This window comes from Petromyzon marinus, chromosome 64, assembly GCF_048934315.1.
Source record: "Petromyzon marinus isolate PM22_M1 ecotype Great Lakes invasive population chromosome 64, UKy_Petmar_22M1.pri1.0, whole genome shotgun sequence".
NCBI lineage: Eukaryota > Metazoa > Chordata > Hyperoartia > Petromyzontiformes > Petromyzontidae > Petromyzon > Petromyzon marinus.
In genome coordinates, this window is record NC_133730.1 from 3,689,900 (window position 1) to 3,714,426 (window position 24,527).

At 45.7% G+C, this 24,527-nt stretch overlaps 1 protein-coding gene and 8 non-coding genes across 10 annotated transcripts in view; all 9 read right to left on the minus strand.

The window, feature by feature from the left end:
* The window catches only part of TMTC4 (transmembrane O-mannosyltransferase targeting cadherins 4), a 60,838-nt gene that overhangs the window by 22,243 nt on the left and 14,068 nt on the right, over window positions 1-24,527 (minus strand). For both annotated transcript variants that reach the window (XM_076054084.1, XM_032977933.2), the window contains exons 4-6: window positions 18,380-18,581; window positions 9,313-9,397; window positions 8,934-9,037 (exon numbers count right to left, since the gene is read on the minus strand). In XM_076054084.1, coding sequence (XP_075910199.1) covers window positions 8,934-9,037; window positions 9,313-9,397; window positions 18,380-18,581 — 391 coding nt within the window. The remainder of the gene's footprint in view (window positions 1-8,933; window positions 9,038-9,312; window positions 9,398-18,379; window positions 18,582-24,527) is intronic.
* TRNAP-UGG (transfer RNA proline (anticodon UGG)) lies at window positions 11,101-11,172 on the minus strand. The gene has a single exon. It is a non-coding gene; the product is annotated as a tRNA-Pro (tRNA).
* Window positions 11,490-11,561, minus strand: TRNAP-AGG (transfer RNA proline (anticodon AGG)). Its single transcript has one exon. It is a non-coding gene; the product is annotated as a tRNA-Pro (tRNA).
* Window positions 14,482-14,553, minus strand: TRNAP-AGG (transfer RNA proline (anticodon AGG)). Its single transcript has one exon. It is a non-coding gene; the product is annotated as a tRNA-Pro (tRNA).
* On the minus strand, window positions 15,800-15,871 carry TRNAP-UGG (transfer RNA proline (anticodon UGG)). Its single transcript has one exon. It is a non-coding gene; the product is annotated as a tRNA-Pro (tRNA).
* On the minus strand, window positions 19,962-20,033 carry TRNAP-AGG (transfer RNA proline (anticodon AGG)). The gene has a single exon. It is a non-coding gene; the product is annotated as a tRNA-Pro (tRNA).
* Window positions 20,261-20,332, minus strand: TRNAP-UGG (transfer RNA proline (anticodon UGG)). The gene has a single exon. It is a non-coding gene; the product is annotated as a tRNA-Pro (tRNA).
* On the minus strand, window positions 20,722-20,793 carry TRNAP-AGG (transfer RNA proline (anticodon AGG)). Its single transcript has one exon. It is a non-coding gene; the product is annotated as a tRNA-Pro (tRNA).
* On the minus strand, window positions 23,736-23,807 carry TRNAP-AGG (transfer RNA proline (anticodon AGG)). Its single transcript has one exon. It is a non-coding gene; the product is annotated as a tRNA-Pro (tRNA).

Below are 24,527 nucleotides of genomic sequence, written 5' to 3' on the forward strand. Positions count from 1 at the left end.
TCAACATTAAAACTAAGAGGAAATCAACCCAACCTCCTTTACGCAGACGGATACGCAAGAGGAAATAAACGCGAAAGACCCCAAAGAATATAGAAATAAATTTCGATTTAAAGCTTTCGTGACTGCAAGGATTCATCTTCTTTGGTTCTTTCGGTAAAGTCACGTAGAATGCGAATAAAATAATAAATTGATAAAATAAAATAACACAATAATATTCTCACGACGTTTCGGCCACAACACAAGCCGGCCTTCATCAGGTGAAGGGTACGAGACTGTCTGGAGGACAGCGGTCTGGAGGACAACGCGGTTTTCAAACCCCGACTGACGGAGGAGTGTCCCTAACGGACTGGGGCGAGGCGCTCTCCAAAAGATTGGCCCATTGAAAGAAGATTTATCCTTGGGTTCGCTCAGGTGCCCGGATTTGGTGGATAGAAGTTGCCGTACCGAGGTACAGGAGAAACCTCGGAGATCGAACGCACCAGAACTCGAACAAATCGGGTGTTGGAATGGCCTTCTGGAACGAATTAAGTTCGAACTCCGGGGGTACCACTGTACACGGTTTGAGCAGATCCACCCAGATGCAGTCGAGCTTAAACCCTGTTAGGGCCTCGGAAGGCCAATACAATAACTTAAAAAAAAAACTCGCTCCTGTATTTTTACTGGAAGCCAACGCAGGGAACCAAGAATATACTCAATGCCGGATAATCCTCGTGGCAACAGTCGCTACATCTGCTACGGGCCCCATCACTTTCAAGGGCACCGCGCTAAATGCTTTCAAGCTAGAAATTCCGGTTCAGTGATTCTGCACTTGCTCCATTACTATAGTGCTATACCGCCTTCAACTTTTCATGAACGACCGGGGTGTTTAAGATTAGCGATTTGTCGTATTATCTGGCTGTATAGCAAATGAAAAACTACAATTACTTTACTGTGCAAGTTAAACATTAGTGTTTTTAATATTTATCTTTTTTTATTTATTTAGGGCCCCTTTATAACATATGCTACAGGCCCCGCACTAGCTTAATCCGGCACTGAATAGGCGTGGTGTGCTCACAATTCCCTCTCTCTGCACAAAACATGTACGTACATAATATTGTCCACCTGATGATGCTGGTTGTAATTTATTGGTTGTGTCGGGTGGTGGCGGGTTTAACGGCACATTTATATTCACGCGATGCGCACTACATGTTAAACTGATTCATTTGCAGTTTAGCGAAAAATGTGTGCACGCGCGGAAAGACGGAGAAGTGCTGTTTATACGCGGACGATGCAAAATGTTTCCTGCGTTTTTTTTTAAATGTTCTCTCAAGTTTTATTCCGATTGTCCTACCAGCCTCATGCTATGAGACAAAGTGTCCACCCCATTCGGATCTCTCGCAGAGCTGTGCAACCCTTCCTGGATATCATGGAAGCGGATATCACAGAGCTACCACTGAAATCCCTTCACTTTCCCACCCGCTCTGCATATGCGGGCGCAATGGGACCTACGGAAGGAAATTAGCCTTGGCAAATGTAAATTGTTATTGTTGTTGTATGGGAAAACAATAATTGTCGCATTGCAGTCAAACCGATGTTTTCAATTTTGGACGGGGGCGTTTAGCCGAATTACGAATTTAACCAAATTTAGCGTTCAAATTAAATTTATTTGCGCGCGGAAGAGAAATATTTTAACGAGAGAAACCACCCACCGTGTTCGTCGCAAACAATTACAGTGGTAATGACGCTTACGATTGTGGAACCACAGATGCCACCATCAGTGCCGGATTATCCCAGTAGCACAAGTAGCTATGTACACGTGTAGTAGCTACATATGTAGTAGCTACACATGTAGTAGTAGCTACATGTGTAGTAGCTACATGTGTAGAAGCTACACATGTAGTAGTAGCTACATGTGTAGTAGCTACATGTGTAGTAGCTACATGTGTAGTAGCTACACATGTAGTAGTAGCTACATGTGTAGTAGCTACATGTGTAGAAGCTACACATGTAGTAGTAGCTACATGTGTAGTAGCTACATGTGTAGTAGCTACACATGTAGTAGTAGTTACACGTGTAGTAGCTACACGTGTAGTAGCTACATGTGTAGTAGCTACATATGTAGTAGTAGCTACACATGTAGTAGTAGCTACATGTGTAGTAGCTACATGTGTAGTAGCTACACGTGTAGTAGCTACATGTGTAGTAGCTACATGTGTAGTAGCTACAGGTGTAGTAGCTACACGTGTAGTAGCTACAGGTGTAGTAGCTACATGTGTAGTAGCTACATGTGTAGTAGTAGCTACACATGTAGTAGTAGCTACACATGTAGTAGTAGCTACATGTGTAGTAGCTACATGTGTAGTAGCTACACGTGTAGTAGCTACAGGTGTAGTAGCTACATGTGTAGTAGCTACATGTGTAGTAGCTACAGGTGTAGTAGCTACACGTGTAGTAGCTACAGGTGTAGTAGCTACATGTGTAGTAGCTACATGTGTAGTAGCTACATGTGTAGTAGCTACACATGTAGTAGTAGCTACACATGTAGTAGTAGCTACACATGTAGTAGTAGCCACATATGTAGTATCTACGGGCCCCGCACTTTCAAGGGCCCCACGCTAAACGCGTTCAAGCTATCAATTCCGGTTCGGTGATTCTGCACTTGCTCTATTACTATAGTACTATACCGCCTTCGACTTTTATGAACGACCGGGTGTTTAAGGTTAGCGATTTGTCGTATTATCTAGCTGTATAGCAAATAAAAAAAACAATTACTGAACTGTGTAAGTAAAAAAATGCGTGTATTAATATTTACGTGTGTTTTTTTTTATTTAAGGCCCCTTTATAACATTGTTACAGGCCCCGCACTATCTTCATCCGGCACTGGCCGCCACGCAGTGCCAACACCCCCCCCCCACCACACACACGCAGACACGGATGCTCGCTCGCACGCACACACGTGCGACCGACCGCAGGAGCAAGGTAACATCGCCCATCGTTAACTCTGCCGTTACACATGGCGCATCATCACGCTTGAACCGAAATCGACGCAGCAGCAGCAGCAGCGACAACAGCATTCGCACAGACGTAGAATATCGCGACAGAAACGAAATCGCGAACGTTAATACGTTGCCCGGATACAGGTCGAGTCATAGTTAAATCAACGTGAATTTGTATTTATTTATTTCTACGTGCAAATCATTTGCGTGTCCGCGCGCGCGGTTGGCGTTCGGAGCTAAGGATCGCGGGAGTCATGCGTTAGTCACAAATGTGCCACGTGGACAGCGGAAAAATTGATGCGATGAACCCGCCGAAGCTCTGGCCCAAGGCATCTATCCCAGTGTCGTGCAAAATTGTGCCAGCGAGCAACGGAGGGTGCTGCAACGTACGACGGCACTTTGCATATTCTATACTTTTGAAAGCACGTGCAGAAAGGAAATACACAGGTGATGTGATGTGAGGTCCCATGATGTGGCTGCTCATCCCGAACTCTCATTACTCCGATAGTGGCATTTGTCTTTGTGCTGTCTGACGCCTTTTGGCCTCCTCTGGTCTAACACCTTTTTGAGACGAGGCTCAAAAGAAAGCTGTCTCTGGTGTGGACCAATCAGTTTCAAAGACAATGAATCATATATTATCAGAGTACGTTTTTTTTATTTGCATTCTGACCACAAGCATTGTGGTTAATGCAGACATGATTCTGTGTAAAATGTTTCAGTTTGGTGTTTTAACATCTTAACACAGCTGTTTTGTTGCCAGAAAAAAAGGGGAAAACCTCTTCTCATATATATGTGATGTTCGATACAAATAATACATTAACAGCATTGCAAAGCGTTTGTCCAGGATCCCCTCACTGAGCCGTAACATTCTCTCGAGGAGAGTCTTGCGTTGGGCTGCTTGGCATCGATGATGTTGCCCACGTGATGGTATCCTGATCTAGGTTTTGAATATGAATAAGACATTTCGGAGAGATAGGGAGTCTCAACTCGATTGTTAGGAGAGTCCTGCCCTCGGATGTTTGGCCATTTCCGCTCATGGGTGTTTGGCGTTCAGGAGGACAAATCCCCAACGCATACGTGGGGACAACCACCGCACTCCGCTGCGTATGAAATATCTCTAACAAGCCGGGATTTGTGTTCTCGCTTGGTGCTGTGATCGTTTTTTTATACACCGGGCTTCGCGTTGAGTTGCTTTAAAAACTATTAAACATATAAATCTCTCCAACAAGCACCACGTAACAGATGGATTCACGAAATCCTCACTGAGCCTCAAGACTTTCCCCGCCCCCCCCCCCCGCCTCTTCCCACTGGGCTTCTGCTTCACAATTTTGTCCAAATGGTCACAGTCGCCTCGCTCTCGCATTGCGGGACGGGACTCGGAGCGCTCTTTAAAAGCCCACGCAGGCAGGGACGCACAGATCGCACTCCGGCCGGAGACCTCCTCGCGTTTGCGCGCAGGCAAAAAGGCGCAGCCGGTTATTGGCTCGAGCCTTCAGTGGTCCGCTGACGTTCGCACGTACGTACGCGCCTCGAAATTCTTTCGCACAGTACATAGCCGAACCGTGCTCATCGGAGGCGCGGAGCTTCGGAGTGGTGCGCAGGTTCACGCGGGTCACTCGACGCGACCGCCGTCGCAAGAGGAGGTCGAGTACCCTCTGATGGAGGGTACTTGGTCTTCTCTTCTACGCCGGGCCAGTCATCCCGGAAGGACGAGCGGTTAGCACACCCACACTTTACCCCGCCAACGCGTGAACTGCCAATCCGGCCGTAAAAATTCGCGCAGATAATTTGCATGCAATTTTTGCATACGACTTTTGTACGCGGTACATTTGCGCCTCCGATTACGCACGGTTGTTCCACGTGCGGATCGAAAGAAGTTCGACGTGCGGACGCGCTTACGTTGCAAATCATCGACTCCCACGCGCGGCTTGCGATTGTGAGAACCGATTTCGACCGACGAATCGACGCGCGGTTACGATCCGTCGTTTCGGCATAAATGAGCGAGCATGGCCAAGGCCTTCATTCAGCAGTGGACGGAGCACGGACGATGATGATGATGAGGATGGTGAGGGCAGGCCCGGGTCAATGTGGTGATATATAGAGGCAATGGAGAGCGGGGAAGGGTCGCTTTGTTAGCAAATGGAATTTGAACGAGAACAAATAAATTGGACTTGGCCATGACGCCATCGTTACGCTGCGGCGAGAAGCAGACAATGATGGGAGTGGAACGACGGCCAAAGGTGGGAGCATGCCCGCGAGGCTTTAATCCAGCAGCAGATAGAGCGGGAATGATCATGATGACGACGTCACAAAGACTGGGTTGAATGAAACGTATAATGGAAGAAGAGTGCCCTCTGCCACGCAGAGCTGTTATGACAGGTGGAATGCCAACTGTTTTATTCGAGAAAATGAGTGAATTCTCCAACAACGTCACAAAACGAAATCGTGCTGACTACTACTATATTATCATCATCATCATCCACGATCTATGCACTGCGAGATGAAGGCCTTCCCGTACCGTCGCCATCAGTCACGAGATCACGCGGGTGACGGGAAAAATGCATAGGGACACAGAGAGAGAGAGAGTGGGAGAGAACGGAGAGGTACTGGAGCCTCTGTGCGTTACGCAGAGAGACACATCATCGGCTCCCGGAGAAGTGCATTTATTTTCACGGTGACCCGTGTGAGACGCCAGGACCACGGTGCACTTCTTCCTTATTCAGGAACTGCTGATGGATGTTTTTTTTTGCATAACGCACAAAGGCCTTGAGTGCTTCATTGTACAGTGCACGTTACAATGGAGTTACATGAATACATACCTGTCAACCCCTTACCAGCGTCCTACCTTATTACTGAGCAACTCAGACCTTACTGGTCACCCCGTGCCCCGTATAAATTTCAACGTTCATCCTACAAAGTCCCCATCACAAGGGAGAAACACAAACAAATAGACAATTATTTTTTTGCCCGTATTGAAACGGCTGGACGCCGTATGGACCTGAAAACTCAATTTCCTGCACAAGAATATGGGGTATAATTATAAACCGTGTGGGTTGACAGCTAAGGCACACCCACCCACACACTCACCCACACACTTACCCACCCACACACTTACCCACCCACACACTCACCCACACACTCACTCACCCACACACTTACCCATCCACATACTCACCCACACACTCACTCACCCACACACTTACCCACCCACACATTCACCCACACACTTACCCACACACACTCGCCCACACACTTACCCACCCACACATTCACCCACACACTTACCCACACACTCACCCACACACTCACTCACCCACACACTTACCCATCCACATACTCACCCACACACTTACCCACCCACACACTTACCCACCCACACACTTTCCCACCCACACACTCACCCACACACTCACCCACACACTCACTCACCCACACACTTACCCATCCACATACTCACCCACACACTCACTCACCCACACACTTACCCACCCACACACTTACCCACCCACACACTCACCCACACACACTCACCCACACACTTACCCACCCACACATTCACCCACACACTTACCCACACACTCACCCCACCTACTCATCTCACCCACACACTTACCCACACACCCACCGACACACTCACCCACACACTCTCATACCTAAATAATGCCGATCTTTTGCCCATATTGAAACGGCTGTATGCCGTATGCACCTGAAAACCCAATTTCCCTGTACAAGAATACGGGGTAAACCGTATGGGCTGACAGCTATGTGAATACATTAACCCCCCCCCGCCCCCAACACACTCTGGTCTTCACACCTGATTGGCTCGCAAGTGACTACTTCACATTTATCCCTTCCGTCTATTTAAGACCGAAACAGGGAGAAGGATTTCTCCACAACTCTGTGCTATCGCCTGATGATGCTGGTCGTCATTACCGGTGAAACGTCACGGAACTCGAATTGTAAATGTTTTCGTGGGTTTTACTCTGCAACACTCAATCGGTGAGCGGTGTACTAGTGACGAATTGGCACGCTTTGTTTACGTGACAAACCTTCATAATTGGCCGTGTCGGGTGGTGGGTGGTTTAAGGACACATTTATATTTACGCGATCTAACCCAAAAACCTCTATTATGGATAATTATTGATCGCGAAAACTGACAGTACACGTTTTTGCGCGTTGTTTGAAGCCTGCGGTTCTCCGACCCTTCGCTATTTTCTTCTGTTACGATGGCGTTCTTCCCCCCGTGATTGAACAGATTTGAGAGAGACACAGACAAGCCCACAAACGTGGAGGTACAGACAGACGGCGACAAGGCACCGGTGCGAAGATGCAAGAACGAGAGACGGAGAGACAGAGAGAGACGCACGCAGACAGGCAGGCAGGCAGAGACAGAAACAAATTTGCAGAGTGACAAGAGAGGATTCTGGGGGTGCAGAGCCGGTCGGATTCCGGGGAAACGAAGTCCGTGGTCTGTGCAAGATGCGTCTCATTCAGACGTTGCCTTCCCATCAGGGGCGGAGCCACAGGGGGGGCTGGGGGGGGGCTCAGCCCCCCCTGAAATTTTGGGAAAGTCGGTAATCGGGATAACCGGATATCCGGCTGTTGCAAAATGCTGCAGGCTGCCACCTCGTGCTGCCCTGCAGGCTGCCACCTCGTGCTGCCACCTCGTGCTGCCCTGCAGGCTGCCACCTTGTGTGCTGCCCTGCAGGCTGCCACCTTTTGCTGCCACTTTGTGCTGCCCTGCAGGCTGCCACCTTGTGTGCTGCCCTGCAGGCTGTCACCTCGTGCTGCCACCTTGTGCTGCCCTGCAGGCTGCTTGAGCGGCAGCCTTTCGAACTTATCGAACTTATTAGCCACGTCAGCGGCTCCGACCTATTAATAAACTCCGCGTTCAAATCCAATAAAATTTGTTTTATACATTTGTGGCGCCCATTGGAAAACATTACACTGGATATCTCAGAATATTGAAGTCAGCCCCCCCAAAGTCAAAATCCTGGCTACGCCCCTGTTTCCCATAAAATGTCAAAATAAGAGTAAGGTCTCAGAGTACGCGGCGGGGGTTAGGTTCCGTGTGCCCCTGCGTCAACGCGATTTCGCGCAAGTTGAAGTTGGCCTATACGAGTGTAGATATACAATGTATACACTACTACTATACACTACACTATACACTACTATATAAGAGAGTATACAAAATGTATGTTAATAAACATAAAAGTTTAATCAAGTACAGGCCTTTACAGTAAATAATTCACTAATCATCGGTAGCATTCAGATCAGATAGAACACTATATTATTAACACTACATAAGTTTTATTATTAACACTATATTAATAACACCATATTATTAAGACTAGAAATTATAAACACGATATTATTATTATTAACACTATATTATTATTAACGCTATATATTATTTACACTGGATTTGAATACTTAGAGATTTCGTTTCTTGTGCGGGCGATACGGTCGCACGCCCTCAAATCCACGTGCGCGTGATGGCAGGGGGGGGGGGGCGGGGGCGATGTGACTCCCCGCTTCCTTCCCCCCTGTGGGTGTAGCGAAAGTCCGAGTCACCCAAAGCGTGAGTACGAATCGGGGTCGGTCGCGTACGAGCGGGTGTGCCTACTCTGAGCCCGCGTACTCTGAAACCTCGCCGTACTTTGTTCACTACTTTTAACTTTCTTACGCCGCTTGTTGCGCGCGGGGTTGCAATTTACTCTGCTCGGTCGGCGTTAGCCGCTGAGGTCGTGACGGGTTTCTCTTTTCACCCCTGCTCGCTCCGCGTGCCCCCTGTACCGCTCCCGTTCCGCTGCAATGTGCCATCGAGGGCGATGGTGGCACGCGTTTATGAAGACCGATCGATTGACCGATTGAAACGCTGCTCGGTGTACGTACGTTGAACGTCCTTCGCGCCGCACGTAGCCGAGCCGTGCTCGGCGGGAGGGCTCGGATACTCACGATGACGGTGACGCCCTGCTCCTTGCAGAGAGTGGCTACGGCGCTCAGTGTCACCGACAGCACGATCCACGTCGCGGAAACACTCGCGGCCCCGTGCTCCGAGCCTGTGTGGGAGGGGGAGACAGGGAGCGGTCGTTGCGCGATAGCTGTCGCTAAGACGATCCGATGACAGCGTTGTTCCACCGGGTTGCTGTTATGGACCTACCCTTGCGGTTAACTGTTACGTGAATAAAAAGTGGTGGCTTTTCGTATTTGTTTTGTGTCGCTCGCTCGCTCGATCAGTCGGTGCATCGCCGGCTCGCAACGCGCAGTAACGCTCGGTACACCGGCATACGGCGTCGCCTAGCTGTGATGTAACGCGCGGTCACGGTCGGCTCACCGGTGAACGCCGCCGCGTAGCTGATGAAGGAGAGGAAGAAGAAGAGGGCGCACAGCAGGTCGGCGCGACCGACGACGCCGGCGACCTGGGGCAGGACGACGGCACAACGCGGGACGCGCACGCTTCGTCACGACACAATGCACGGACACGCACCGTGCACGCGTGTGTGCACGCTGCGTATGTTGAACTTCTTTCGCACCTGTCGTAGGCGACCGTGCGAATCGGTTGCCTACGTTTACAAAGTGAACACAAAAAAGCAGTTCGAAATAAATGAGTTTGTCAATCTAGATGATGATTTAAAAGCGCATAGCTCCAGTGGCTTCCGAATATCAGAAGGAAGAGCGTTCCAGACGGCCGCAGAGGCGCATGTGAAAGCGCGCGATACAGTAACCGCGTGCATTTGTGTCAATGCATCACAATGCATGGACAGGTACCGCGCGTGTGCGTTTGTGTCAAAGCGTCACAACAACAACAGCACTAGGACACTATCCTTGCGTGTGCGTTTGTTTCAATCCGTCATAACACAATCCGACGCAGATGTCGCTCCACTCGCCACCGATGTCAGCCATGGCCCGGAGTCAAACTCGGCGCGACTGCGTTTGAAGCACGTCTTGCACTGCCCGTGTACGTGTCAATGCTCCGGAACGCACGGACGCGTGTTCACGTTGCGTGCGTCACAGCAGCTTCAAGACACAACGCGCAACAATGTAAGATTTTCTCTCTATATATAGCGACCTGCAATGGCAGTGGTGAGCAATCTAATGGATCGGAGAGCTCATTGTGCAAATCCACTGTGACGCTGTTGAAATCCTTTCAACGTACGTGACATAGGTGACCAATGAGACGCGCGTGGCCAGTGATGGAGCCGCCGATTTCATGGCAACAGTGGGATTATTCACCGTGTCATGTGCTACGATTCATAGCTACTGTCGAAAGCACCACGTGTTTTATATATATAGACACATTTGTTTTTGACGAATACGCCGCAGCAATGCCAGCCAGAGGCCACTTTGCGTGCCATTTCTGCTACCAGCTCAACAAAGAGGCATACTCGTGGAGTGTCGGCACACCGTGGTTAGTTTAAGATTCCTCGAACACAATGGACTAGCGTCGGTTGCGAAATCAACTGTCGCTCTTCAACATCAGTCCCGACGCTCCATGAATATGATGCAAAGATGGAAGGCAGGTCATTGCACATGCAGGACACGTGTGAATGCAGTGCTGCATGACAGGCAAATGTTTTATTGTGTACGTGGCAATGCGGAGTATTTAAGTTACTCGATCTGCAATAGATTTGTGATGTGAACGCAAAGCAACGTTAAATTCACGGTCACAAATGCTACGATAGCACCGCCAATGCCAATTTTAACGGTACAACAAAAATAAACTGAAATGTTGGCTCATCCGGGATTTAAACTATTGGCATTACTCTCACACTCGCAGTGAGAACCACAGCCCAGACTAAGAGCCCAAAACGCCACGTGGCAATCAACTCTGTATGTGAGCCACGTGTACACAAAAAAGACAGGAAACAACCTAACGTGTTACTTGGACCACACTGAACCAGTCGTTGCAACACTACTGCGTTGGTTATTACGATTGTGCTGTACGGAGAACATACTTGGAGAACTGCATCCTGTTCCTGAAGAAGCTACCAGCACGTGGAGTGAAACGCCGGGCATTATTATATAACAAACAGTTAAACACGCGTTTCACAGAAGGGAGTAAACAAGTTATAATGTTGATTTCTGAATATCAAGATTGCAATGCAATAAAAAATAAAATGCAGGGCTCGTCCGGGATTTGAACCCGGGACCTCTCGCACCCAAAGCGAGAATCATACCCCTAGACCAACGAGCCAGTTCCTGACATGTGTGATCAAGCCGCCTTTTATGAGGGGCAAACTCGGCATTTAGCAAAGTTCAGGTAATTCGTGGGCTTTCGTGAGAATAATAAAACCTGAAGGTGACATCACTACAAATGTATGCCTGAACAAACAGCGCAACGAGTGCACGTACTGTAATGTCAAACCATCTCTCGAGAAACGAACCCTGACTTTTACCTTTTAAACAATTAACAGGAATTAAAAACAAAATAGAGGCGCAGCCCTGCAATTGCCAGCTCACGCCAAAGCTGTCAGAAATGGAAGAAATTTTCGTTAAAATAATAATGCTCCAGGGCTCGTCCGGGATTTGAACCCGGGACCTCTCGCACCCTAAGCGAGAATCATACCCCTAGACCAACGAGCCAGCCACACACGATCACCAACTTGTCCACAATGTGAGGTTATAAGAAACGAAACAGAAAGTTGAACCCCTTGAGGGCCGTCCTTAATTGACGTCACGCGATTTTGGACGATTTTTGAACCCCCTCCTCCTTCGTCACACGACGTCACAAAAAGTCAGACCCCCCCCTCCTCAAATATGACGTCACAAAGCTCTGCCCCCCCCCCCACAAAAAATATATAAAACATGCTTCAAATCACTTTTTTATGCTTCAAATCGCTTGAAACTATTGTCATTGTAGTGCGTATTTAATGTGGCGCTGCACTCTAATGTTGTAGGAGAAAACATTTATTAAAAAGTCGATTTAATTAAATAGAACGTGTTGTCTATATTTATTTAAAGTTGCGCATTTTTATGTGACGTCACATTTCTCAAACAACCCCCCCCCCTTCGTCACACATCGTCACAAATGTCTGACCACCCCCCCCCCCCCCCCAGGTGCGTGACGTCATTTATGGACGGCCCCTTAAATAAAGCGAGAGCCAGCCTTGCATCGTTACAACACCGCCGCCTCCTTTGCCGATGTTGCATTTCACAGTGGACTTTGGCTGCTCGCCATCGAACAAAGACGGCGGTCACCGCACCGCGCGCTTTCACACGCGCTCCTGCGTCCGTCTGGAACGCTCTTCCTTCCGATATCAGGAGGTCGCCGGAGCTTTGTATTCTTAAATCCAGATTGAAAATTTATTTCGTTCGAACTTATTTTCGTGTTTCGTTTGTTGTCCTCCCCCCCCGCCCGCACCTCGGATTAGCGCGGGTGGCTACGTACGGTGCGAAAGAAGTTCAACATTCGCGCATTTAAACAAATAACATACTGAAGTCATGCCGCCATTGGCAGTGGTGCATAACCACAACTAACAAACACATTGACCAGTCTCGTCCCTTCACCTGATGAAGGCCGCTTGTGTTGTGGCCGAAACGTCGTGAGAATATTGTGTTATTTTATTTTATCAATTTATTATTTTATTCTCATTCTACGTGACTTTACCGAAAGAACCAAAGAAGATGAATCATTGCAGTCACGAAAGCTTTAAATCGAAATTGACCAATGTGTTGAGATTTTCACTTCAATAAGTTCGGTAGTGGAAGTGTTTACACAGCTTCGGGTGAAACGCGTTGAGCTGGCCCAAACGCGAAATCCTGGGTGGAAATTCAGGGTAAACACACCGTGAATTTTAACTGGGGGTTCTCCAGCGCAGCGAGTTTCTTGTTAACATATAAGTGGGAAAAAAACCCCCCCATGCTGGGTGGGTCTCGAAACAAGAACCTCTCACAACCAAATCAAGAATCATTCCCCGAGACCAACGCAACGAGGTTGCAAGGAAATGGTATCACTCTGGTCACTAAAGAGACTGTGGGGGAAAAAAAAAACATTGGCAATTTGGAAATTTCGCTAAATTTGGACACATTCCAGCTTTGATCGTGGAAATGTTTTACATTAAATGTATTTACCTAATAATAGGGTTTTTCCCGTTTTTTTTCTGGCAACAAAACTGAAACCTTTTTTTACGAGGATTCATGTTACTGCATTAACCACAATACCTGCAGTCAAAATGCAAACAAAAAAACACACTATGATAATATATGCATTGTCCTTCAAACTCATTGGTCCACACCAGAGACGGCTTTCTTTTGAGCCTAGTCTCAATTGGTGCTCGACAAGATGACTGCAAGTATTGTGGTTAATGCAGACATGAACCCTCGTAAAAAAAGGGTTTCAGTTTTGTTGCCAGAAAAAAGGGGGAAAACCCTATTATTATATTTTGGTACTTGCAAAAGAGGTCCAATGATGTAGATGCTTAGCTCCGAGCCCTCGTTACTTTGATAGTGGCATTGTCACCATTGGAAACCTCATTTGCCAGTAACAAAATATGATAATTGTTTTTTTACCCTTTTATCTGGCAACAAAACTGACACCTTTTTTTTACAAGGAGTCATGTTTACATTGACCACAATACCTGCGGTCGGAACGCAAACAAAAAACAACAACTCTGATAATGTATGCACTGTATACATTATCAGAGTTGTTGTATGCACTGTATACATTGTGAGAGTTATGTTTTTTGTTTGCGTTCCGACCGCAGGTATTGTGGTCAATGTAAACATGACTCCTTGTAAAAAAAGGTGTCAGTTTTGTTGCCAGATAAAAGGGTGAAAAACCAATTATCAGTGGCATTGTCTTTGAGTTGTACGCCTTTTGGCGTCATCTGGTCTTGCACCGTTTGAGACTAGGCTCTAAAGAAAGCCGTCTCTGGTGTGGACCAATCAGTTTGAAGGCCAATGCATTTTATCAGAATGTGTTTTTTGTTTGCATTTTGACTGCAGGTATTGTGGTTAATGCAGACATGAATCTTTTTGTTGCCAGAAAAAAGGAGGAAAACCCTATTATTATATTTTGGTACTGGCAAAGGAGGTTCAATGATGATGTATTTACCTACAATGCAAAGAACATTATTCACAACGTTAGGTGACATAACGTACTGTATGGTGAAACATATAAAATTCGTAGCGAAAAAAGATGCATCCCTGGGGTTCATCCGGGATTTAACTGGCACCCTCTCGCACCCGAAGCGATAATCATACCCCGAGCCAACCAGAGTTTATATTTTTGATCAGCATTTTTTTTTAAAGTTCAGGTTATTCGTGGCCTTTCGTGAGAATAATAATGCTTGACGGTGACATCACTACACAAGTATGCCTGAGCAAACGGTGCAAAGAGTGTACGCGCTTCATTTGTGAAACCATCTCTCGGGAAACCAACCCTGACTTTTAGATTTTAAACATGAACGGTGAAATAAAAAGTTAGAGGCGCAGCGCTGCAATTGCCGGCTCGCGCTACTGCTGTCAGAACAGGAATAATAATTCGATTAATAAAAATGTTTCCGGGCTCGTCCGGGATTTGAACCCGGGACCTCTCGCACCCTAAGCGAGAATCATACCCCTAGACCAACGAGCCAACCACACACATAGAGCCACGTGTCCACAATGTGAGGCTACAGCATCAGGCAGATGTGGCTGGCTCTTGAAAAGGAAAGTTCACATTCTTTAAACTTTTCTTTGCTAGAACAGCAATGCTTGCTTTTGCCTTGACTCAACCGAACTAAAACACTAATTCGGTTGAGATACCAACTGGTATTTACTTAAAATGTTCTGTTTCGTAGGTGGTGGCTTGGAATAAAAGCATTGACCATGCACCATTGAAAATCTGAGTTTTAATCTGGGTAACCACACATTATCATTTAATTGGTTTCCCGGGTGTCACAAGTTGATGGTATCAGCCTGGTCACTATTGCCTGCACAAAAAAACCCATCACATTTAATCACTACTGTCACCTTATTTGGCTGCATTCAAGCATTGGGAATTTAAAATAATAAAATGTATTTGATCACCGTGCAAGAAACATCACTAGCATTGTTAAATTAAGCAAAGTTAAAAACTCATAGCAAAACATTGTTCATTTTGGATTTTCATTAAATTTGTATACGTTACAGCCTTCAATATTACAAAATATAACATCAATATAACAGCAATGCAATTTACTGTACATTGTTTATAACTTAACGTTATTTGGAAATAGGTAAAAAAAATCACAAAAGTTTATTTTTCCTGGTTTCACCCGGGATTTTAACCTTTCAGACCCTAAGTGAGAATCATAACCCTAGACCATCATCATTCACTTGGTTCAAGTGTCAGAAGTTGATGGTATCAGCCTGGTCACTATTGACTGCACAAAAAACCCATCACATTTAATCTCTACTTTCACCTTATTTGGTCAGACACACACACAGTCACGTGTCCACAATGTGAGCGTACAGCACCAGGCACATGTGGCGGCTGTTGAAACAACCACAAGAGTAAACCCCTTAAAGCAGCAGCCAGCTCTGCATCGTTACAACAGCACTGCCTCATTTTGCCCATCCTGCATTTGGTTGAGATGGTGACACGGAATCCTTTCATTGAAAAAAAAAATTGGCGATGGCATCATTGGCAGTGGCGCACGATCACAATGAACATACAACTGACCAATGTGTTGAGATCTTTACTTTAATAAGTTCCGTCTTAGACGTGTTTATATAGCTCAGGGTAGAAAAAGCTGACCCAAGGCACAATCCGGGTTGAAAACTGGGTAAACACACCATCAATGAAACTGGGTGCCCAAGTACAAGCAAGTTTCTCGCTTATATTAAAATATAAAAACCTTGGGCTCGTCCGGGATTTGAACCCGGGACCTCTCGCACCCAAAGCGAGAATCATACCCCTAGACCAACGAGCCAGCGTATCAACGTTATGAACGAGCAACCTTTTAAGTCGTGGCACCCGGAAATATCCGCTGACTTGGCATTTCGCAAGATGCAAGTTGGTTTGCTTGGGTGTGACGAATGCGGTGAAGCTGACATCACGAAAAGTGTGCCCGCGCAAGCATCAGTTGTAAGTGAGGTTAAGACCCTGGTCTGCCACCCTCCCCACCCTCTTCATCAACCCAACACTGACCAGTGTGGTGAAGTATGTAATATTAAAATCCAGATTGTGGTGTAATTCACCACAAATTATCAAATAAAAACAATGTGCTGACGCTGCGTTGGCAGGGGAGCACAAGCACAACAAAATACAACACAACTCAATAGAAAAGTATATAAAAAACAGCCGACGTTTCAGGCAACGGCACTTCTTCATAGCACACAAAATAAGTAAAAAAAGTGATTGGGCTCGTCCGGGATTTGAACCCGGGACCTCTCGCACCCAAAGCGAGAATCATACCCCTAGATGAGTATTCAATAAGAGTTCAGATTCTTACGCTTCGGCGAAAGTGCCCGAGGCTAAGAAACCAAAGCAGAGAGATGTGTCGTCACAAACAGTGCAATAGTGTCCAGATAATAAATCCTGATTTTTTTTTTACACTTTCAGCATACAATAGAGACCTTGATATGCACAAGTAACTTATAGGGTCGACTGTACTAAGTTTCATCAGGCTTTTGCCACCAATATTATCCATAACATAGTTTTTTGGGTAAGATCCTACATATATTTAATCGTAGACATATTTACCTATAATAAAAAAACACATATTTACCGTTAAATATATTTACGGTTTAACCCAAAAACCTATATTATGGATAAAATGATATATCAGCCAAAAGTAATGGGCTGGTCCGGGATTTGAACCCAGGACTTCTACAAAGCGAGAATCATACCCCTAGACCAACGAGCCAACTGGTAAGCCCCTTCTTGCAAGCATCCCTTTAGGGGTGGGACTGCACATTGCATGCATATTCAAACAAATTTCAACAAATCTTTTTTTTATGTGACAAATCTGCCCAAACCAGCAGCGATTTCATTCTGATCATAAACGTCGCAAGAGATAAGGGTTAGTGACTTAAAAGTTAATTGTGGCGTCAAAGTGAGATCATGACTCTCACTCGCGCAATGTTGTTTGGGAAAGACATCATCACTCCCACTGCACCAGCCAATGTTAATGATATTCATTATTGATTATGTTATCCAATACGTTACTATACTTATTTTCAATTACGAACAACTCACGAGCGATCCTTTCCACTCGTAAGATTTATCGCAACGTTACCAGCGCCCAGCATTGTAGCGCTCTTGTTTACTCGGCATTACTTGCGATATTATAAAACTTACAACATTGCTTACGACATTGCTACGTCATTAGACCTCCTTTGCCAGTACCAAAATATAATAATATGGTTTTCCCCCATTTTTCTGGCAACAAAACTGAAACTTTTTTACAAGGATTCATGTCTGCATTAACCACAATACCTGCAGTCAAAATGCAAACAAAAAAACATACTATGATAATATATGATGCATTGTCCTTGAAACTGATTGGTCCACACCAAGGGACGGCTTTCTTTTGAGCCTCCACCCAATTGGTGCTCGACCAGATGACGCCAAAAGTGAGATCATAACTGCAGGTATTGTGGTTAATGCAGGCATGAATCCTCGTAAAAAAAAGTTTCAGTTTTGTTGCCAGAAAAAAGGGGGAAAACCCTGTAATGACATTGCTACGCTTTCTGTCTTCCTCGATTGTACTGTAAACTTCCTGGATTTTCCCGAAAAATGTTTGAGATAATGTGAAGAAAAATGGCGTATGGAATCGTAACATTTGGATGCGTCAATTGTTCTTCAGCTGTACCGGTAAGCTAGCGTAATATCCTCTCACTGGCAAAATATTTGAACCGGTCCTGGGCCTCCATTAGGTCGACTCAGCTTTTCATGAGTACCTGGGTATCTGTGGTGTAAACAAAGGCGGCCAGGCGTGGCGTTGAACACCCACCCACCCCCTCGTGTGCCGTGCCGGCCCTCATACGTGCCACGGTGGTGAGATGTTAACTACCTCGCCTGGAATACGGGGGGGCGTGAGTCCAACCACGACCACCACCGACGCCCTATGTTTGGAGTTCGCATGTTCTCACCGTGCTCCTGTGCATTTTTCTCCAGGTCCTCTGGTTTTTTTCCCCCTCCACATTTAGAAACATACATTTAGAGCATTTGGCTGCTATGGATTTTCACTTGACAAGCCACTTCGTTGTTTTATACTTTGTGCTAGCCAGGTCGCTTCTGACAAAGAGCTATACAGCTCAGTGGGTCTTACCTGGTAAAAATTTTTTTAAAAATTGTTACAATAGTTTTTAGTTTGACAGCTGCTACTGCCGCTACACTAGAACAGCAATCGCCCCTCCTCGACAGCCTGTCCGTTAAAGTCTATGCAGAGGATCTTCGTCTTGTTGCGCACGCGTGGACACGCACAGGGACTCACGCTCTCCGCGTGCACGGGGTGCACGGCGAACATGACGGAGGCGAGCAGCGCCGTGCGACACGCCGGCGATCCGCGGGACCCGCGCCACCCGACCAGCAGGCAGCAGACGTCGTAGAGCAGAGCCGAGACGACGGAGTGCAGCGCGATGTTCACCAGGTGGAACCCCGTCGGGTTCAGCCCTCCGCTCGCCCAGTAGTTGAACCTGGTGGACGCCAAGCGGGGCGATCGTCACGCACCGTCGGCGAAGGACCGTTCTGCCTGCTCACATCACTGACGTGCTGCACCCATGTGTCCCCCTCAAGGTCCCTACGATGCGGGGATGCAGATCTTCTCTGCATCCCCGGGCCGAGACTTCGGTCGATTGGTGACCGAGATTTTTAACCCCGTGTAGTCCCAAGGCTCTGGAACGCAATTCCCACGAGGGGTCTCTGCGAGTCCGTGGACATTTTAAAAATGCGTCTTCAACCCTATTCATACGCTCGCGCTTGTTAAACGTTTAATTAAGTTAGTAAATGGATTCTTAAAATGTATTTATAATTATTTTGATGCTGAGTGTCTGCTGCTGCTGTGTCCTGTACAGCGCTTTGAGATCCTTGATGAAAAGCCGCTATATAAATGGAATTATTATATGTACATTGATGAGTAGATTACATTGATAGTATTTGGGGGGCCCATTTGCTTGCATACTTTGTATTTTCAATAAATTTCCTTCACTGTTTCAGCACCAAGGGAGTTTTTGATGCCAAAAACTCCCTTGGTCCTGTTGTAGAGTGCAGATTGGAGATGCTTAGATTCGGAATCAGAATCTTTCATTTCGACGGCAGGAGGAGGGAATCCGATAAGCTATGAAGCTCATAATACAGGGGTTTTTTTTTAGGGGAGTTAGATCGAGAGAAGAATAACTGTATTCTGGATATTTGTCGTGAAAGCAGGAATGAAAGCTCTTTTCTAGATTTAAAGCTTTCGTGACTGCTAGGTAAAAAATACCTACGTGACTTTACCCAATAGAACCAAAGAGTAATGAAGCTCTTTGTTCACAGGTGTGCCAGCATGGGACGGGTCAGCAAGAGTGTTGGCGTACAGAGTCGCGAGGAACTCCCTCAGTAATGCGGGGTCCTCTGCGATGGTCCATTATCGACGGAGACAATTTGAAATCGGTCGGATAGGTCGTTGCAAATCAATTTGATTGGACAATCTTGAAACATTAAAGGCGCTTTAAAGCCTTTGCAACGTTAGAGCGTAATCCATGGTGCAATGATGCCATCTGCTGGAGAACGAGTTTAAAACAATTATAATCTTAAGACTGGGTGAATAAGTTTTAGTGAGTGATTAATAAGTAACAACTGTATAAGACTTGTCAACATTTTAGACGTTTAAACTTAACAAACGTAAGAACTGAAACACATCATGGCATTTCTGAGAGGGGGGGGAAGAGAATCGTTAAGTTGAAAAAGGTGATAACATTTCTGGGAAAACATCATCAAGTTCAGCACGGTATATCAAATAGTTTCATGTGACAATTAAACTATTTACCTGTACGTAATAATATTTTGCCTTTTCCCACACAAAATAATAAAAGCCTGGGCTCGTCCGGGATTTGAACCCGGGACCTCTCGCACCCTAAGCGAGAATCATACCCCTAGACCAACGAGCCAGCTGAGTTTGCCTCCCATATGTGAAGCCTATGTGAGCGAGAAAGTCAGCATGTGGTCACAAACTACAACGCGTACCAAAAAACAATCTCTTACTTTTACATTTTATATGGCTCTCTTTTTTATGAACTTATTTTTTACGGACCAAACGACGCGTACATTTAGCCTGTTTTAACAATGCTGAACATCTCTGGGGATGTGCGTAAGTTAATCACTAAAAAAAATTAATGGGCTCGTCCGGGATTTGAACCCGGGACCTCTCGCACCCAAAGCGAGAATCATACCCCTAGACCAACGAGCCAGCTGACTCCAGCCATACAAGGAATGCACTTAATGCTGCCACGTTGCGCCTGCTCTGTTTCGCAATTGTTTACCTTAACCTACAGGGGGCAGTATTGAGGGTGGGAGCAGTGTAAAATGTCACACGTGGCAGTGTGGCAAGCCTTCTCAAGGCTTCACACAAGTGTGCTTAAGAAAATTAAAACCCTACGGAAAACAACATAAAAAACAAGTTAAAGAATATAACTTTTTTTAAAGTTGATGACATATGAAAAATATGTATAAAGCAATTCACAATATTGTATCAGCTGTGTGCAAAACATGAGATTAGCATACACTTCACAGCACTTATGTGGCTGTGCAATTCCTGAATTATTAGGATCTTATAAAAATAGCTAAAAAATTGAAAAAGGGCTCGTCCGGGATTTGAACCCGGGACCTCTCGCACCCTAAGCGAGAATCATACCCCTAGACCAACGAGCCAGCCACGAACTTGTCTCCGCAATGTGGGAATTTAGCATCAGGCACATGTGCTGGGAATTGCATTTTTTTTAAAGTTCACTCACAGTAGGAGCCAGCCAGCCTTGCGCTGTTGGAACAGCAGGACCTGCATTTTTGCCCATACTGAATTGTGCACATTGAAATGCTAATTTTGGTGAAATATTGGGGTTTCTCTTTGGCTAATTTCCTACCTGTGTAAAATATATTCCCTCTAAGGTCAAAGTATTACTGATAAACGTGAATGCAGAAGCAAAATAATTTGTATGTTTAACTTATTTTACACCGTACGTAGCCAACCGTGCTAATCGGAAGGGTGAGGGAAGACCAAGAAACTGCACACCAAAGGCAGAGTTGTTGAACACACAGGGTGATTCACTGCTGTGTAAGAGTTCCAGATGGATTATATGTCTCATGATATGAAGACAACAATACGCTTGGACAATCTGACGCTTGGACAATCTGAAAACAGTACTGGCTAGGGGACTGAATTTTGCTGTCACCCCAAAACACATACCAGTAGATGATATCATCGCTCAGGTCGATGTAGCCCTCAAAGGCGTGGGACACATCCAAGCAGACGTTGCGAGAGCTGAAATAGCCACTATTCTTAAGAATGCTAAGAAACCCATTAGTAACATCAGCAAAAATGAACGCTCTGAACTCGCAAATTTAAAAAACAGAAGTGATATAGTCATCCTCTCAGCCGATAAAGGCAACGCTACTGTAATTATTGATAAAGATTCATACAACAGCAAAATCCAGAATCTGCTCAACGATGGAAGTTACTCAAAAATTAAAAATGACCCGACCAATAGCCTAACGATAAAAACCAACAAGATCATCACAAGTTCGACCTCCCTAATCGACCCAACTAAACGTCCCTCCCTAAAACCTTCTGCTGCAAGACCCCCTAGATTCTATGGTCTTCCCAAGATTCATAAAGAAGGCACCCCACTATGACCCATCGTATCCACGATCAACTCCGCTACCTATAGACTGGCCCGTTTTCTGTCAGATACCTTGCTGCCTTTCACTGGCAAGACTGCCTCAGCAGTACTTAACTCAGCCCAATTGGTCTCTATGGTCAAAGACGTTGTACGATATCCTTGTCAGCTTCGATGTGGTCTCTTTGTTCACCAAGGTCCCAGTACCTGATACCATTGAAATAATTGAAAATTTGGTCCAACATGGACTAGACCCCGATACACCTGCACTGGTTAGGCACTGCCTCAACAATACCGACTTTACTTGGAATGGCTCCTTCTACAAACAAAATGAGGGTACCCCCATGGGATCCCCCTTGTCACCAGTGATAGCCAATATTTTCATGGAGAAATTTGAATCAGATGCCATCCAGACTTCCACCCTCAGACCTTCCCTGTGGAAGAGATATGTCGATGACACTTTCGTCATTTGGCCACATGGCCTTCCAGCTCTGAACCTTTTCCTACACCACATCAATTCCAGACATCCCGCCATCAAATTCACCATGGAGGTGGAGAAAGATGGCAAGCTACCATTCTTGGATGTTCTGTTTGAGAGGAGACCTGATGGCTCATTGGGGCATTCTGTCTACAGGAAGCCCACCCACACGGATTCCTACTTGAAGCCTGATTCCCACCACCACCCAGCCCAGAAGAATTCTCTCATCAAAACTTTATACCATAGGGCTCATTGCATTTCGGACCAACACCACCTGACCAGTGAATTAAAACATGTACACCTGGCCCTCAAAAGGAATGGATACTCTGACCGTACCATCCGCCAAGCTGTTTCTCCCTCCATACAGAAACAACCACTTGATACTCCGGTCAAAACCATCACACTACCATATATAGCAGGCGTTACTAAAAAGATTTCCAAAATTCTAAACAAACACAAGATCCAGGTCCGGTTCAATACAGTACACAAAATTCGTGATCTGATCCCATCCGTGAAGGATGTCATTCCTGACTTACAGTACACCCGGGGTTTACAAATTGAGTTGTACCTGCGGTGATTGCTATATCGGGGAGACAAAGGGACATGTCTCTGACCGAATTCGCGAGCACAAATCATATTTGAAACACGGGAAACCGAAATATTCTGCCGTAGCTGATCACTGTTACAACGCTGTGGGTGATCACAATATAATTTTCTCCGATACCAAGGTTCTTTGCAAACCCACGGGTTTTTATCAGATTTGTTCACGAGGCAATTCAGATCTACGAGCACAGACACAATTTCAACAGAGAAGATGGTTTCAAATTAAGCAACCATTGGAAAGATGCTCTAAATCGAACCAAACATTAAACTAATTTCAATGGTACAGTATATTTTTCAAGTAGTGGTACCCCAAACTTTCGCAGCTCTTAAATTCCCCTTTCACACCATCAAGATGTAAACTCCCCCCCCCCCGCGCCAACCGGCATGTGCACCTGTACAACACCTCTATGCTAAGTCGGCCAATCAAATGCAAATTTTTATGCTAATTCCTATGTCAAGGCACCTTGTTTCCCCGCACACAGCTTAAAGGTCGTGGTCTGAGCGTGGCTGTGTTTCACTCCAGCGCTGTCGTCGAGACAGCCTGATCCCTTCACCTGATGAAGGCCGCTTGTGTTGTGGCCGAAACGTCGTGATTTATGTTGTTTTATTTTTTACCTACGTGACTTTACCGAATAGAACCAAAGAGTATGGATCCTTGCAGTCACGAAAGCTTTAAATCTAGAATACGCTTGAAATCAAATTTGGTATAAAACAATAATAATTTAATCTTTATTTTCCCGAAATGTCTGACCAAAAAAATATAAAACATTAAAAAAATCGTACTTATGCAAACACTTTGTAGAATATAACATTTAGCGTGGTGTTTGGAAAAGTTTTACACGTTATGAAAAAACAACTCAATCAGAATTTTTCACGTATATAAAAACAAATGCCTTCTAGGGCTCGTCCGGGATTTGAACCCGGGACCTCTCGCACCCTAAGCGAGAATCATACCCCTAGACCAACGAGCCAGCCACACACATCATTCCACGCTGTAGGACTTCAACAAATGAATAAGAGAAAAAAGTGTCACTTCACAACAGGAACCAGCCTCGCATTGTGACAACTACCTGCGTTTGCCCCTTTCTGCATTTATTTTTTACTGATTGAAACAAAAATTGCAAATTTGGCTGTGATATTCGCAACACGCTATTTTGCTTTAACACGTTCCCTTCCAGGAGTGGTGCCACGTAGCTCGCGGGATTCACCCTGAGGCCGTCGGCTCGCGGACACAACGTGCATCAAATAATAAAAGGGAGAACGACTGGAGAAGAATGTGAGAACGATTGGAGAGAAATGTGAGAGCGATGCCATCATCTGCCGGAGAATTAATTGGAAAATCAACAATTACCCGAGACTGGGTGAATGCGGTTTAGTGGAGAATGAGTTAAGGGACTCCCTCTACAGATTGCCAATATTGTGGATGTTTTTTTTCCAACTTGGAATTCCCGAGAGATTGCAAACTTGATGTTAAATTAAGCACAGCTCCGGTATGCGGAACCGTTTAATGTGGTAATAAAATGACAAACGTTGACTTCTTTAGACAAGCAAGTATCGTACTGAATATTTACCCAAGACTGCTCACACCCAAATCACACCCTCAAACTAAATAAACTTCGCCTCGTTCATTTTTGTTCCCCTGAGTTAATCTTTAACAATTCTGTGCATTTTGTTGTTACCGAGACGTTCCA